Source organism: Oncorhynchus mykiss, chromosome 12 (genome assembly GCF_013265735.2).
Source record: "Oncorhynchus mykiss isolate Arlee chromosome 12, USDA_OmykA_1.1, whole genome shotgun sequence".
Lineage (NCBI taxonomy): Eukaryota > Metazoa > Chordata > Actinopteri > Salmoniformes > Salmonidae > Oncorhynchus > Oncorhynchus mykiss.
The window spans coordinates 22,539,339-22,553,611 of NC_048576.1; the positions used below are offsets into that span (position 1 = coordinate 22,539,339).

At 43.8% G+C, this 14,273-nt stretch overlaps 1 protein-coding gene across 1 annotated transcript; it reads right to left on the reverse strand.

Annotated features, from left to right (window-relative positions):
- Window positions 1-693: 693 nt before the first annotated feature.
- On the reverse strand, window positions 694-7,469 carry LOC110537218 (mucin-17). The gene is made up of 4 exons (XM_021623091.2): window positions 6,886-7,469; window positions 2,110-5,384; window positions 1,867-1,941; window positions 694-1,767 (listed from the first exon to the last, which is right to left on the reverse strand). Exons 2-4 carry the CDS (start codon window positions 5,316-5,318, stop codon window positions 1,515-1,517), a joined length of 3,537 nt encoding a protein of 1,178 aa, XP_021478766.2. The 5' UTR covers window positions 5,319-5,384; window positions 6,886-7,469; the 3' UTR covers window positions 694-1,514.
- Between the last annotated feature and the right edge of the window lie 6,804 nt (window positions 7,470-14,273).

Below are 14,273 nucleotides of genomic sequence, written 5' to 3' on the forward strand. Positions count from 1 at the left end.
CATGAGCTAAATTTATTAATGCTTACTTGAAGCCTGCCATTTGGTGCTTTTGGTGTAGGAGGTTGTGTATGAACACAGTAAGTGTGTATGTGCTGTGGTGCACACATGTGTATCTGCATGTGCCCATGGAACATTTTATTGTGGGATTTCCATGCGTCATTTTTATTTTACCTTTATTTAACTAGGCAAGTCAGTTAAGAACAAATTCTTATTTTCAATGACGGCCTACCAGGTAATAATGGGTTAACTGCCTGTTCAGGGGCAGAACGACAGATTTGTGTCTTGTCAGCTTGGGGTTTTGAACTTGCAACCTTCCGGTTGCTAGTCCAACTCTCTAACCACTAGGCTACCCTGCCGCCAGGTTCCAACCTGCCTTTGTTTAACTCCGTGGAATTTTAAGAAACCCTGTTAGGCTTTAGATTGTTTGGGGATTTGGAGACCTTCTGCATGAGCTTCATCTCCTCTGGGAAAAAGAGAATGAAAGTTTCTCCACTTCCAGGACGAGCTGGCTGCTGAGAACTGTCTAACAGTGTCAGGTCAGAGAACAGAGGGGACCTGGATGACTACAGTATGCATGAGTTTGATGGGTGGATTCCTGTGTAGCACCATGCGTGAGTGCTTGTATATGTCCCAGCACCTTATGTGTGTTTTATGTAAGAGATTATATTACAACCAAGGAAGGATAGACATTGATGTCAGCGATAAGATATTTAATCAAACATGAAAAGAAAATGTTTACAGTATGTACTGTGGGCTTTGGTTTATTTTTCAAAATTATGATGTATATACATTGACCCTGGGATAATCTGGTAGGGGAATCTGTAAGAGGACAACAACACTTCACTTGATGCTTAGCTACAATAAAATACTATAGAATATGGACTATCATCTACAATAGGCTCTGAAAATAGTGATTGCAATCTAGCAAACTTTTGGATGTTGTATCTAGTTCAACAACTAGTGCATGTGCTTTGGATGAAAGTTCATGATTTTAACCTGAGGGATGAAGTTTTCTCCATATGATAGACTGTTGCTAGACTGGGCAAAGGTCTATAGTTACTAAGGGCAATTCCTGTTCATGCTATGTCATGATTGGGCAATAGGGTGTCAATCAGTCATTAAGGAGCAAATCAGATTTCAGGACACCCATCATGTGGACAGGAAGGGATGTAGGTGTCTTCTACAAAGACAAGTGCTACTTGCTGTGATAGGGACATCATGCCGAGTTCAAAACAACTGGGAACTTGGAAATCTCTGACTTCCGACTTCAGTGTGCTCAAGACAATTGGGAACTCTCAGAAAAACTTACTCCGACAGGGAAAAATCATTTGGAACGTTCATCTAACTCAGAATTCCGACTCAGGAATTCCGCCTCTTTCAAGAGCTCTGGTTTTCCGACCTGGAGATTACTGACATCTTGATTTGACCTTGTATTTAACAGAGTTCCCAGTTGTCTTGAACACACCATCAGATCTTATATTACAGGGATACCTCAATACCTCATGAATAACATGCTAGGAATTCAAATGATCTGGAGAGAGTTGGTGAAAGGAGGACTTTGTTCCCTGAATTGTCCTTGGCAGCCATTGGAAAAGCATCTTGCACAACTTCTTGCTTTTAACCTTGGACTTGGTCATGGTCTTAGTGATGGCGTTTGTCAGCAGGGTGCTGTTGTGGGGCAGGGAGGGAGGAGTGTTGTTGTCAGCCCTCTGGGGATACAAAACCTCCAAGAAACGTCTCTCTTGCTGCCTGAAGTCATACTCCACACTGCAGGGACAGAGAGATAGAGCAAGAGAGGGTGAAAATGAGGAAAGCAAAAACAGAAGGAAAGAGTCCGCCGATCTGACCATGCTTCCTGTGTCTCACCTATATACGATACAAGCAGTCTTCTGACAGGTGGAGCACTCCCGGAGGTCCTGTCCTGTCCTGTAGCATCGCCGACTGAAACAAAGAGCAGGAGATGTTAACTAGAACAAAAGAGGCTTCTCTCTAATTCCTTCTCTCTTCTCTGTAATGTCATCCCGTTCACTTTCTCTACTCACTCCTTCTACTTCCCTTTCTATTTCTTCCCTTTCTCACATTCACTTTCTCTTCCCCTCTATCTCTTACCCCATGTTGAGAGCATGGCTCATCTCAAGGTCTTGGATGATGTTGAGAAGTGTAGTGATCCTGTCCTGGTTGGCTGCCAGGCTGGCCTCCACACACTGCAGCCTCCTATGGAAAGGGGCTGGCCTGCTGCACTGTGGGGAGGGGGGCAGCAGCAGCAGGTCTGTATCAGCCGGGTGGGAGTGAGCCAGCCTAGGGTCGTCTCGGGAGGGTTGTGGGATGGTACTTGACAACAAAAATACTGGATGGATCATCTGGTGTGTCTGATTGGAATGGGTAAGGGTGTAGGATTCTAGGTGTGCCATGCGTGATGGCGGCAAAAGGGGGTTGTACTTGGGGTTTACGGCTTTGTGTGTGAGGAGTTCAGTGATTGTGTATGGACGGGCCTGTGGTATGAGTCGGTGTGTGGGGCTTGTGTGTTTGTGTGGGGTTGGTGTGGAACGGAAGTCTTTGTTTATGTGATTTGGTGTTTCGGTGATGGGTTTGACATGTGCAGTAGTGTTTGTCTTTGATGCAATGAGGGGCTTAGGATCTGTTTGTGTCTGTGGTGTGCTGGAAGTTGGAGCATAATTTGTGTATATCTGCCTGTCAACGCTGAATCTAAATGTGGTATTTGCACGTGTATGTAACATGCTAGAGGGAATGTGCTCTTTGTGAGAATGTATCTGACACTCAGATCCAGGTTTTAGGTTTGTGAAAAGGTCTCCCTGATGTTGTGTGACAATGTGTCCCTGCTGTTCCCATTCTTTGTTTATCTTTATTTCAGTGATGTGTTTTGGAAGGTTAGTGACCTGTGATGCATTGAATATTCCAGAGTGTCTTTCCTGATGTGTCTGTGATACGATGACAGGACTACAGTGTCTACTTTTGTTATACAGAGACAATACTTTGGCATATACATTTGCATGCATTATTGGATCAACAACAAATCTGTTATGAGAGCTGGTGTGAAGGGCAGCGGTTTGTTCAATATGTGTATTTATAAATGTGCTGTTATTCTGCGTGTTAGTGGTTGATCTGTTTGATGGGTCAGGTGTTTTATTGTTGTGTATCTGTGTCATGATCAGTGGTCTACAGATCGTCAGTGACGTGGATGAGGACTGATGCTGCGTAGCTGTGCATAAGGCATTTGAACAGAGAGAGGATACAGTTGTATGTGATGCGTTATCAACGTTAGGGGGTGTTATGGGGGATGCATTAGCTGAGTCAGGGGAAATGGGAGTGTGTGATGTGTTTGACAGGTTAAGGGTATGGAACAAAGGTTTTGTAGGTGTATTTGTGTGTGATGGGTTATAATAGCTTGTGGGAGTAGTTGTGTGTGATGGGTTATAATAGTTTGTGGGTGTATTTGTGTGTGATGGGTTATAATAGCTTGTGGGAGTAGTTGTGTGTGATGGGTTATAATAGCTTGTGAGAGTAGTTGTGTGTGATGGGTTGTAAGGGTAAGAGAGAGTGGCTTTGCATGGTGTGTTTGCTGGTTTTAGAGTTGTAGCTATATGTAATGTGTTAGCGAGGCTAGGGAGTGTTGTTCTATGTATCGTTTTAGTAGCACTGTTTAGGAGTTTTGTGGTTGTCGTCAGTGTGCTTTCAGGGGTGGGAGGTGTAGCTGTATGTGAGTTTGCAGAGTTAAGGGGTTTAGTTGCGTGTGTGTTAGCAGGGTAAGGGGGTGCACTTCTATGTAATGTTGTAGCAGTGTTAGACCGTGGTGTTGTGTTTTCAGGCTTAGGGGCTCTAATAACATGGGATGGGTTAACATGGCTTGGAGGAAAAGTTCTGTATGGTGTGTTTGGACGGTAAGGGTGAGTAGATGTACATGATGTGTTTGATGGGTTGGGCTGTGTATTTGGGTGTGTGGGTGTCTTTGGATGTTTACGGTGTGCGTGTGGCGTGTTTGCCCTGGTGGCTATTGCGATCTGAGGATACATTTTGAGTATTTTCGGTCGAGGAATTTTACTCCAGTGAGATGGGGTCTCAAGGGTGTTGGCATCTGCACGCCTGGGTTCAATAGTTGCCTTAGTGACTGTAATAGATTTTGTGTGTAAGATGGTTCTTTGGTGGGTTGGCTTGTCTGAGTGTGTATGTGAAGGTGTAACTAGGGTTTCTACTGGGTCTCTGATAGAGGTATGCAGGGGGTATGTATAATGTGAGGTATAACCATTAGTCTGTTTCAGATCTTTGGTTTTCCATGCAGGCGCTGGGTTTGCAGGCAGGTTGGGCTTCCTGTCTTTGTTGTTGTAAATTATGGGTTTACAGCGGGGGTGGGTGGATTGAGATTCTGTTTGTGTCGGCTGTCTTTGTATCAGATCCCTGTCTGCAAGCCTCGGAGTGGAGCATGTAGAGTTCCTCTCTTTCTCAGTATGTGAAGGGAGAAGGTGGTTTCTGTCTGTGAGTGAAATAGGTGTTTTCATGGCTGTTGTTCCTTCAGGGCATGCAGAGGAAGTGCTCTTAACTTCCAGACTGGCATCTTCATCTCCAGCTCCAGGGACCACAGTCTGTCTCCCTCCACAGTGTCTGCACATTTCCTGGAGCATCCAGAGAGGTGGGGGAGCAGGTAGTCGTTTTGCATTCCCACAATATGAATGTGCCACAGAATGTTCTTTAGGTTTTGATTGGTCCCTTCCTCGAGAGGACATGGTCGAGACAGGCTCCGCCTCATCACTGCCATCAATACAAATCCCTCCTATAGCCTCCGAGTCAACTACGCTGCCATTTGTGTAGCGCAAGTCCCGCCTCCCTTTAAGGTGTGGGTTAGTCTTGATTGCCCGGGCATAGCAATAAGTCCCACTTTTCCATTTGTTGAAGACCACATTCTCTGTAAGTTCACTGGAAATTTCTTCAAATGTCACACCTTTTTTGGTCTTGGAATCTAAACTCCTCTGTTTTGAAAGAACACCTCTTTGTCTGAAACTCTTAGTCTGTCTGATTCCCTCCTCTTCCTTTGCCTTTTTTGGGATGTAGCCATTGCATGTAGGAGTAATGCTTCTTTCTGATTGACTGGGGAATGTGCCTGTTAGTTTTGTCCCGTGCAAGATGGGTGGAGCTCTCATGCCGGGTGAAGTCTGCACTCCGATACTGCAGTGGGGACCCCATGTCAGTGGCAGCACTCCCCCAGCCCTCTCCCCCCCTGCTGTACTCCAACCACGCACCCCCACCAGGGCAGGAACTCCCAGTACTGGCACAGGAGTGGTCAGGTCAGCCGCCCGTCTCCCCATCACCTGGCCGACTGACTCAGTGGCCTGAAAACCCAGGAGAGCTTGTGTCCACCATCACCATCACATCTATGGGAAAGTCAAGGTTAGTTTATTGTAAAGAGCACATTATGATGTCTCATTTTGATAAGGCACTGTGAAAGGAATCCGTACCAGGGCAGAACAATTGGATTCCAACAAAGTACAAATCAAGGACACTGCCAGAGCTGCCCATATGCATCAGAAATAGAGGACAAACAAAGGTCTGAAGCCTTGACAGCAAATTGGAGATAGTCATGAATAATGGACATTTTCTCGTCTACCACAAGTTAGAACAAACATGAAAGAATTTAGAAGGATAAACCCTACACCGACAATGTGAGAGATAAACCCTACACTGACAATGTGATACAATATTATATCAGATAATGTAGAAGAGGTTGTTTTAGTATTGTGAGCTGGATTACAGTACCCTCATAACACCAAGGTGTCACAGAGCAGGACATGGGGGTGCATGACAGTCAAGAAACAGTCTTTGGAGTCCTGACCCTTGCTTACTTTTAGTCAAAGGAAACCCTTACTGGATTCAGCACATTATATTCAGAACATAAAAGCATGGTCTGCCCAGGTTCTGTTTCCTTCAGAGGTCATATTTCACAGAGATCATCTAGTCACAGCATGACTCCTGTGGTGACCTCTCTCTCTGTCTCCCTCATGGGCATCCTCTCACACCGTCCTGTCCCAACCTTGGGCGGGGGGATAATGTATGAATTTATGCTAACGACTTAATTAAAGCCTGACAAGGGGAAATGAATCAGTGACTCTGTGTGCATTTAACTGACGCAGTAAATGCCAGAGTAGCCGAGTGTGTATGTGTGTCTTTATTTGACTGATGCATGCAACTATAGTTTGTGCCAAAGCAAGGACAATTGTGTGTGTGTGTGTGTGTGTGTGTGCGTGTGTGTGTGTGTGTGTGTGTGTGTGTGTGTGTGTGTGTGTGTGTGTGTGTGTGTGTGTGTGTGTGTGTGTGTGTGTGTGTGTGTGTGTGTGTGTGTGTGTGTGTGTGTCTGTGTCTGTGTGTGTGTGTGTGTGTATGAGAGGCAGTGGGTGTGCCTAAAACATTATATGTGAGTTTGCATTTGCTGATACAGTAAAATACCTCAAGATAGCTGTGTGTGTGCGTGCGTGTGTGACTGAGTGTGTGCATGCAAAAAATATTTTTGTCCCACAGCTCACCCTCACCCCCCAGGCTTCATGCAGCGCTGTCAGAATTGCAGGCAGATCATCTAATCAGTTGTGCCTGCAGGCACCACTCTTTGACTGTCACATTGTAGATGTCAGTTGGTTGTAGTCCCAACTGACCCCATCTGATGTCACTACGGAACATTCCGTGTCAAATGCCTTAGCCCCTCCTCATACACAGTTGATCAATCTGCTAATAATTCCCTTTCTGACACTGTAAAAGAGGTGTAAACAGTGTCCTCTCATCATCACTATATAGATTTATATCCAGGACAGAGCAATGAGGAACCTGTCCCCTGCCTTCACAGTCAATCTTGACCGGGTCACTAAGCATGTTCAGGTGACTTACCATTGTCAGCATTTGTCAAACCTTGGGTTGAGCTGTGGCACGTTTCACTTTGTCCTTTAGGTGTTCTGCGTCCAGACGTGGGGGCCCACCTCTCCACCTGGCCTCCTCTCCACCTTGCCCCCCTCCCCTGTACTCCTTTACTCCAAGTCTTTGAGGAGGGGGGCACTGGGTGACTCCTTTTTGATGAGGTTGAACTCCTTCTCCCTTTCAGTCCCTCCGTGGCACCCACAAACTCACATGAGCATACACTATGCAGTCTAACAGTGGTGCAAAGCCATATTCCCTTCTGGTAAGTATTCCAAAAGCTCTGAGTCACCACTAATCTGGCTCCCTCAGACTAGACATGTAGTCCAGCTGCGTTCTCAGTTTATTCCCTCTCTCCTCCTCTTACTTTGGTCCCTCTCCTCCTTCCTGTCTCCCTGCTCACATCATAACACAATGATGCACTGCCCTACGTTCAGCACTCTGTCCAACTATCCCTCTCCCTTCCTCTCTTCCTCCCTCCCTCTCTCACTCTCTCTCTCGCTTCCTCTTTCTCTCTCACTATTCCCTTTCTCATGCGCACACACAGATCTATGGCTGGGTGACTGGCATCCGAAATTCATCTGAGGGGAAGGAGAGAGAAAGAGAGTGAGACAGAAGGAAGTGACTAAAATCACAAGGGAAGGGACTGGGTGAAAAGTACCACCAGACTTGAAAAACAAGATATGGCAAATTGCTGCAGGGTATCACACCAGCAGAGAAGACATGATATTTTACCCTGTGTCTCTCAACACATCATGTGGGTGATAGGGTGACAGCAGTTTCTTCATTGTACAGTTTTTAGTTCGATCAGAACGTTTTGTGATACAAGAAAGAAAAATACATTTTGGTGACATGTCCTGCTTATGATGATATTGTAGCGATCCTTGCTATATGAACCACTTTACAATTTCCACCATGGGGTTAATCCTGGTGGCCAAATACGTATGGTTTTTGCCTTTTCATGCCAGCGACCCGGATTCACTTCCCTGCCCCACCATTCGCTACAATAGTCTGGAGCTAATATTTCTGCCATGGACTGTGTATGTCCATAGTACATTGTGATACAATCTAACTACAGTACCCCCTACACATATTTAATACTCTCTCAGAATATAACATATTTGACAGAATTATTAACATTACAACTCATATAAAGCAACAGTGAAATCCAATATTCAACTTCACAAACAATTGTTCTCACTAGGTGGGGAATCAGGATAACTGTATAACTGTATAACTGAAATAGTATTTGACAATCAGATTTTTTTTTTTACAGCACAATCACCATGATCAATGTACAGTGTAATGGCACATTGTTTAACTCTGAGGTAATTACAGCTTTATATCCATATCTTATCATTGTTATTACCCCTATTCTGAGTTGTTAGTGCAGGCAGTGATTGTTTTATTGGGTATTGCTGCCATCTACTGTTTCAAAATATACAGTACCATCCCTCTGAACAACTCCACAAACATGCTCATGATACAAAGTTATTTCAATATGTTTACGTTTCATATATCCAGGAAATCCCAGATATTGACCAAAATAATATTGAATCATAAAGGTATCACGTTGTATAGTGCAATCGTGAACCAGAAACCGTGGATTGATGGCAGCATTCGCGTGAAACTGAAAGCGGAACCACTGCTTTTAATCAGGGCTAGGTGACCGGAAACATGACCGAATACAAACAGGGTAACTATTCCCTCCGCAAGAAAATCAAACAAGTTAAGCGTCAATATAGAGACAAAGTAGAATCTCAATTCAACGGCTCAGACACAAGAGGTGTGTGGCAGGGTCTACAGTCAATCACGGATTACAAAAAGAAAACCAGCCCCATCACGGACCAGGATGTCTTGCTCCTACAGGGATGAGGTGAGGGCCCTCGGAGTGTGGTGTCAGGAAAATAACCTCACACTCAACGTCAACAAAACTAAGGAGATGATTGTGGACTTCAGGAAACAGCAGAGGGAACACCCCCCTATCCACATCGATGGAACAGTAGTGGAGAGGGTAGTAGGTTTTAAGTTCCTCGGCGTACACATCACAGAAAAACTGAATTGGTCCACCCACACAGACAGCATCGTGAAGAAGGCGCAGCAGCGCCTCTTCAACCTCAGGAGGCTGGAGAAATATGGCTTGTCACCAAAAGCACTCACAAACTTCTACAGATGCACAATCGACGGCAACTGCTCCGCCCACAACCGTAAGGCTCTCCAGAGGGTAGTGAGGTCTGCACAACGCATCACCGGGGGCAAACTACCTGCCCTCGAGGACACCTACACCACCCGATGTCACAGGAAGGCCATAGAGATCATCAAGGACAACAACCACCCGAGCCACTGCCTGTTCACCCCGCTATCATCCAGAAGGCGAGGTCAGTACAGGTGCATCAAAGCTGGGACCGAGAGACTGAAAAACAGCTTCTAGCTCAAGGCCATCAGACTGTTAAACAGCCACCACTAACATTGAGTGGCTGCTGCCAACACACTGACTCAACTCCAGCCACTTTAATAATGGGAATTGATGGGAAATGATGTAAAATATATCACTAGCCATTTTAAACAATGCTACCTAATATAATGTTTACATACCCTACATTATTCATCTCATATGTATACGTATATACTGTACTCTATAGCATCTACTGCATCTTTATGTAATGCATGTATCACTAGCCACTTTAACTATGCCACTTTGTTTACATACTCATCTCATATGTATATACTGCACTCAATACCATCTACTGTATCTTACCTATGCCGCTCTGTACCATCACTCATTCATATATCTTTATGTCTTCAGGTAGTAGTTTTGGAATTGTTAGCTAGATTACTTGTTGGTTATTACTGCATTGTCGGAACTAGAAGCACAAGCATTTCGCTACACTCGCATTAACATCTGCTAACCATGTGTATGTGACAAATATTATTATTTTTTATTTTTGTTTTTTTTGAATCGTGCATTCAATCGTGCATTTATTAGTGAGAGTAAATTACACTGGTTGATTCGAGCGGTATTCCCAGCATCAATACACTTTAGTGAAGCTTCTCATCACAACATGGTGTTAATTTCCCATTGGGAAGAGAAGGAAGCCATTGAAGATAGTACGGTTATTTGAATCATCAGAAGCTCTCTCACTGGTTTTCATGTATAACACATCACTCTCCTCCAGATGTAGTACAGCTGCATTAGACACAAACTTTTTATGCCCACCGCTATTGATTTCATCAACATGCAATACTAACTTTTTTTATGCTGATATTTTTATAAAGCAAAGCACCCATCCATTTGTACCAATACCACAAAGGGTCAATCTGAAGTAGTAGACCCCTCTCACTGGTGCAGTGAAGATTTAATTAAAGGAGAGAGATCATTCCTAACATAGAGATGAGCTCCAGTTTAGTGTTTTATTAATCAGATAACTGTGTGCTTCAGTACACATTCTTGTGAGGACATTACCATACCTGTAATTAGGTTGTAGTGGTTGCTGATGTTTGTGAATACAGTGCCTTGCAAAAGCATTCATCCCCCTAGGCATTTTTCATATTTTTTTGCATTACAACCTGTAATATAAATTGATTTTTATTTGGATTTCATGTAATGGACAAACACAAAATAGTCCAAATTGGTGAAGTGAAAAAATAAATAATAATAACATGTTTTTTTTAAAATCATAAATAGAAAAATGGAAAAGTGGTGTGTGCAAATGTATTCACCCCTTTTGCTATGAAGCCCCTAAATGAGATCTAGTGCAACCAATGACCTTCAGAAGTCACATAATTAGTTAAATAAAGTCCACCTGTGTGCAATCTAAGTCTCACATGACCTCAGTATATGTACACCTGTTCTGAAAGGCCCCAGAGTCTGCAACACCACGGAGCAAGGGGCACCACCAAACAAGCGACACCAAGAAGACCAAGGAGCTCTCCACAAGTCATGGACAAAGTTGTGGAGAAGTAAAGATCATGGTTGGGTTATAAAAAAATATCCGAAACGGAACATCCCACGGAGCACTGTTAAATCAATTATTAAAAATTGGAAAGAATATGGCACCATAACAAACCATTGCTTAATTAAAGAAAAAAACAAGCAAACAGGTTTGGTGTTCGCCAAAATGGCAGCATCATGCTGTGGGGATGTTTTTCATTGGCAGGGACTGGGAAATTTGTCAGAATTTAAAGCAACACTTGAATGGTTTAAGGGGAACATTTAAATGTCTTGGAATGGACTAGTCAAAGCCCAGACCTCAATCCAATTGAGAATCTGTGTTATGACTTAAAGATTGCTGTACACCAGCGGAACCCATCCAACTTGAAGGAGCTGGAACAGTTTTTCCTTGAAGAATGGGAAAAACTCCCAGTGGCTAGATGTGCCAAGCTTATATAGATACATACCCCAAGAGTCTTGCAGCTGTAATTGCTGCAAAAGGTGGCTCTACAAAGTTTTCAGTGTCTTGTCTTATTTCTTGTTTGTTTCACAATAAAAAAATATTTAGCATCTTGTGTAAATCAAATCACCCCCCAAAAAATCTATTTTTTTATTTATTTTTTACCCCTTTTTTGTGGTATTGTTGTAATAGCTACTATCTTGTCTCATTGCTACAACTCCCGTACAGGCTCGGGAGAGACGAAGGCTGAATGTCATGCGTCCTCCGATACACAGCCGTACTGCTTCTTAACACAGCGCGCATCCAACCCGGAAGCCAGCCGCACCAATGTGTCGGAGGCTACACCATGCACCTGGCAACCTTGGCTAGCGCGCACTGCGCCCAGCCCGCCACAGGAGTCGCTGGTGCGCGATGAGACAAGGAGATCCCTACCGACCAATCCCTCCCTAACCCAATTGTGCGTCGCCCCACGGACCTCCCGGTCGCAGCCGGTTACGACAGAGCCTGGGCGCGAACCCAGGGACTCTGATGGCACAGCTGGCGCTGCAGTACAGCGCCCTTAACCACTGCGACACCCGGGAGGCCCAAAAAATCTATTTTAATTCCAGATTGTAAGACAACAAAATAAGAAAAATGCCAAGGGAGTGAATACTTTTATAAGCCACTGTATGTTTTTATAGACCATGGTGGTTCCACTGTTGAAGGGTCCCAATTCTCCACTGATTCCCAGTGAGGCAGAGAATGCTACCTTTGGTCTGTCTGTGAATAAATAATCAAAAGAAATGGACAATATACAGAAAGTAACATGAGGCAACATACAAAGTGCATTCAGAATGTATTCAGACCCCTTGACTTTTCCACATTTTGTTACGTTGCAGCCTTATTCTACAACAGATTAAATTACCCCCCCCCCCCCCCCCCCCCCCCATCAATCTACACACAATAACCCCATAATGACAAAGCAAAAACAGGTTTTTAGAAATGTTTGCAAATTTATAAAGATTAAAAAGCTGAAATAGCACATTTACATAAGTACTCAGACTCTTTGCTCAGTACTTTGTAGAAGAACCAATGGCAGAGATTACAGCCTTGAGTCTTGGGTATGATGCTACAAGCTTGGTACACCTGTATTTGGGGAGTTTCTCCCATTCCTCTCTGCAGATCCTCACAAGCTCTGTCAGGTTGGATGGGGAGCGTTGCTGCACAGCTATTTTCAGATCTCTCCAGACATGTTTGATCGGGTTCAAGTCCGGGCTCTGGCTGGGCCACTCAAGAACATTCAGAGACTTGTCCCAAAGCCACTCCTGCGTCGTTTTGGCAGTTTGCTTAGGGTCGTTGTCCTGTTGGAAGGTGAACCTTCACCCCAGTCTAAGGTCCTGAGAGCACTGGAGCTGGTTTTCATCAAGGATCTCTCTGTACTTTGCTCCGTTCATCTTTCCCTGGATCCTGACTAGTCTCCCAGTCCCTGCCGCTAAAAAATATCCCCAAAGCATGATACTGCCACCACCATGCTTCACCATAGGGATGGGCCCAGATTTCCTCCAGACGTGATGCTCAGGCCAAAGAGTTCAATCTTAGTTTCATCAGACCAGAGAATCTTGATTCTTGTGGTCTGAGAGTCCTTTAGATGCCTTTTGGCAAACTCCAAGCGGACTGTCATGTGCCTTTTATCGAGGAGTGGCTTCCGTCTGGCCATAAAACCTGATTGTTGGAGTGCTGCAGAGATGGTTGTCCTTCTGAAAGGTTATCCAATCTCCACAGAGAAACTCTGGGGCTCAATTTGGCCAGACGGCGGTACCCTTCCCCCGATCTGTGCCTCGACACAATCCTGTCTCAGAGCTTTATGGACAATTCCTTTGACCTCATGCCTTGGTTTTTGCTCTGGCATGCACAGTCAACTGTGGGACCTTATATCACAGGTGGACACCAATCAAGTTGTAGAAACATCTCAAGGATGATCAATGGAAACAGGATGCATCTGAGCTCAATTTCGAGTCTCATAACAAAGGGTCTGAACATTTCTAAAGACCTGTTTTTGATCAGTCATTGTGGGGTATTTTGTGTAGATTGATGAGGAAAAAATGTTTTTCATCCATTTTAGTTAGAATAAGGCTGTAACGTAACAAAATGTGAAAAAGTCAAGGGGTCTGAAGACTTTCCGAATGCACTGTATATCTGTTATTACAATGCACATTCCCTGTTTTGAATTTCATGATGATTTTGTGGTAATAGCTTCCACCAGGGTAGAGTAAGACTTTCATTAAGTTTCACTTTAGCACAGACCTATTCAGTTATAACCGTGAAGGACTGTGACCTGTCATGGAACACCATCTCCAAAAAGGCAGCGGTAGTCTTGTGGAAGCCTTAAGTTCCACATATGAATAAAGAAGACTAAGTTAGTCAATAGGTTTTCAGCTAATACAGTACCAGTCAAAAGTTTGGACACACCTACTCATTCAAGGGTTTTTATTTTATTTTGACAATTTTCTACATTGTAGAATATTAGTGAAGACATCAAAACTATGAAATAACACACATGGAATAATGTAATAACAAAAAAAAAGTGTTTAACAAATCTAAATATGTTTTATATTTGAGAGTCTTCAAAGTAGCCACCCTTTGCCTTGATGACAGCTTCGCGCACTCTCAACCGGATTCACCTGGAATATTTTTCCAACAGTCTTGAAGGATTTCCCACATATGCTTAGCACTTTTTTGGTTACAACATGATTCCATGTGTGTTATTTTATAGTTTTGATGTCTTCACTATTATTCTACAATGTAAAAAATAGTAAAAAAAAGAAAGAAAAACCCTGGACCCTGGATGCTTTCCAAATTCCTAGTTGCTTGTTATACAGGTGTGTAGTCGCACTGACACGCAGATAATGCGTTTTAGAAATCATCCTAACGTTTAAAGAAATAATCTTATATTTGTGACAAGAGATGGACCTAACCTTCTTAGTATCCCAAATG

What these genes read in the sequence shown, in the direction of transcription:
- LOC110537218 (XM_021623091.2), bottom strand. Translation starts at nt 5,318, where the DNA reads ATGGGGAGACGGGCGGCTGACCTGACCACTCCTGTGCCAGTACTGGGA. An exon ending in AGCCATGCTCTCAACATGGG is followed by an intron (nt 1,942 to 2,109) that starts GTAAGAGATAGA and finishes TCTTTGTTTCAG; the next exon opens with TCGGCGATGCTACAGGACAG. An exon ending in ACTGCTTGTATCGTATATAG is followed by an intron (nt 1,768 to 1,866) that starts GTGAGACACAGG and finishes CTGTCCCTGCAG; the next exon opens with TGTGGAGTATGACTTCAGGC.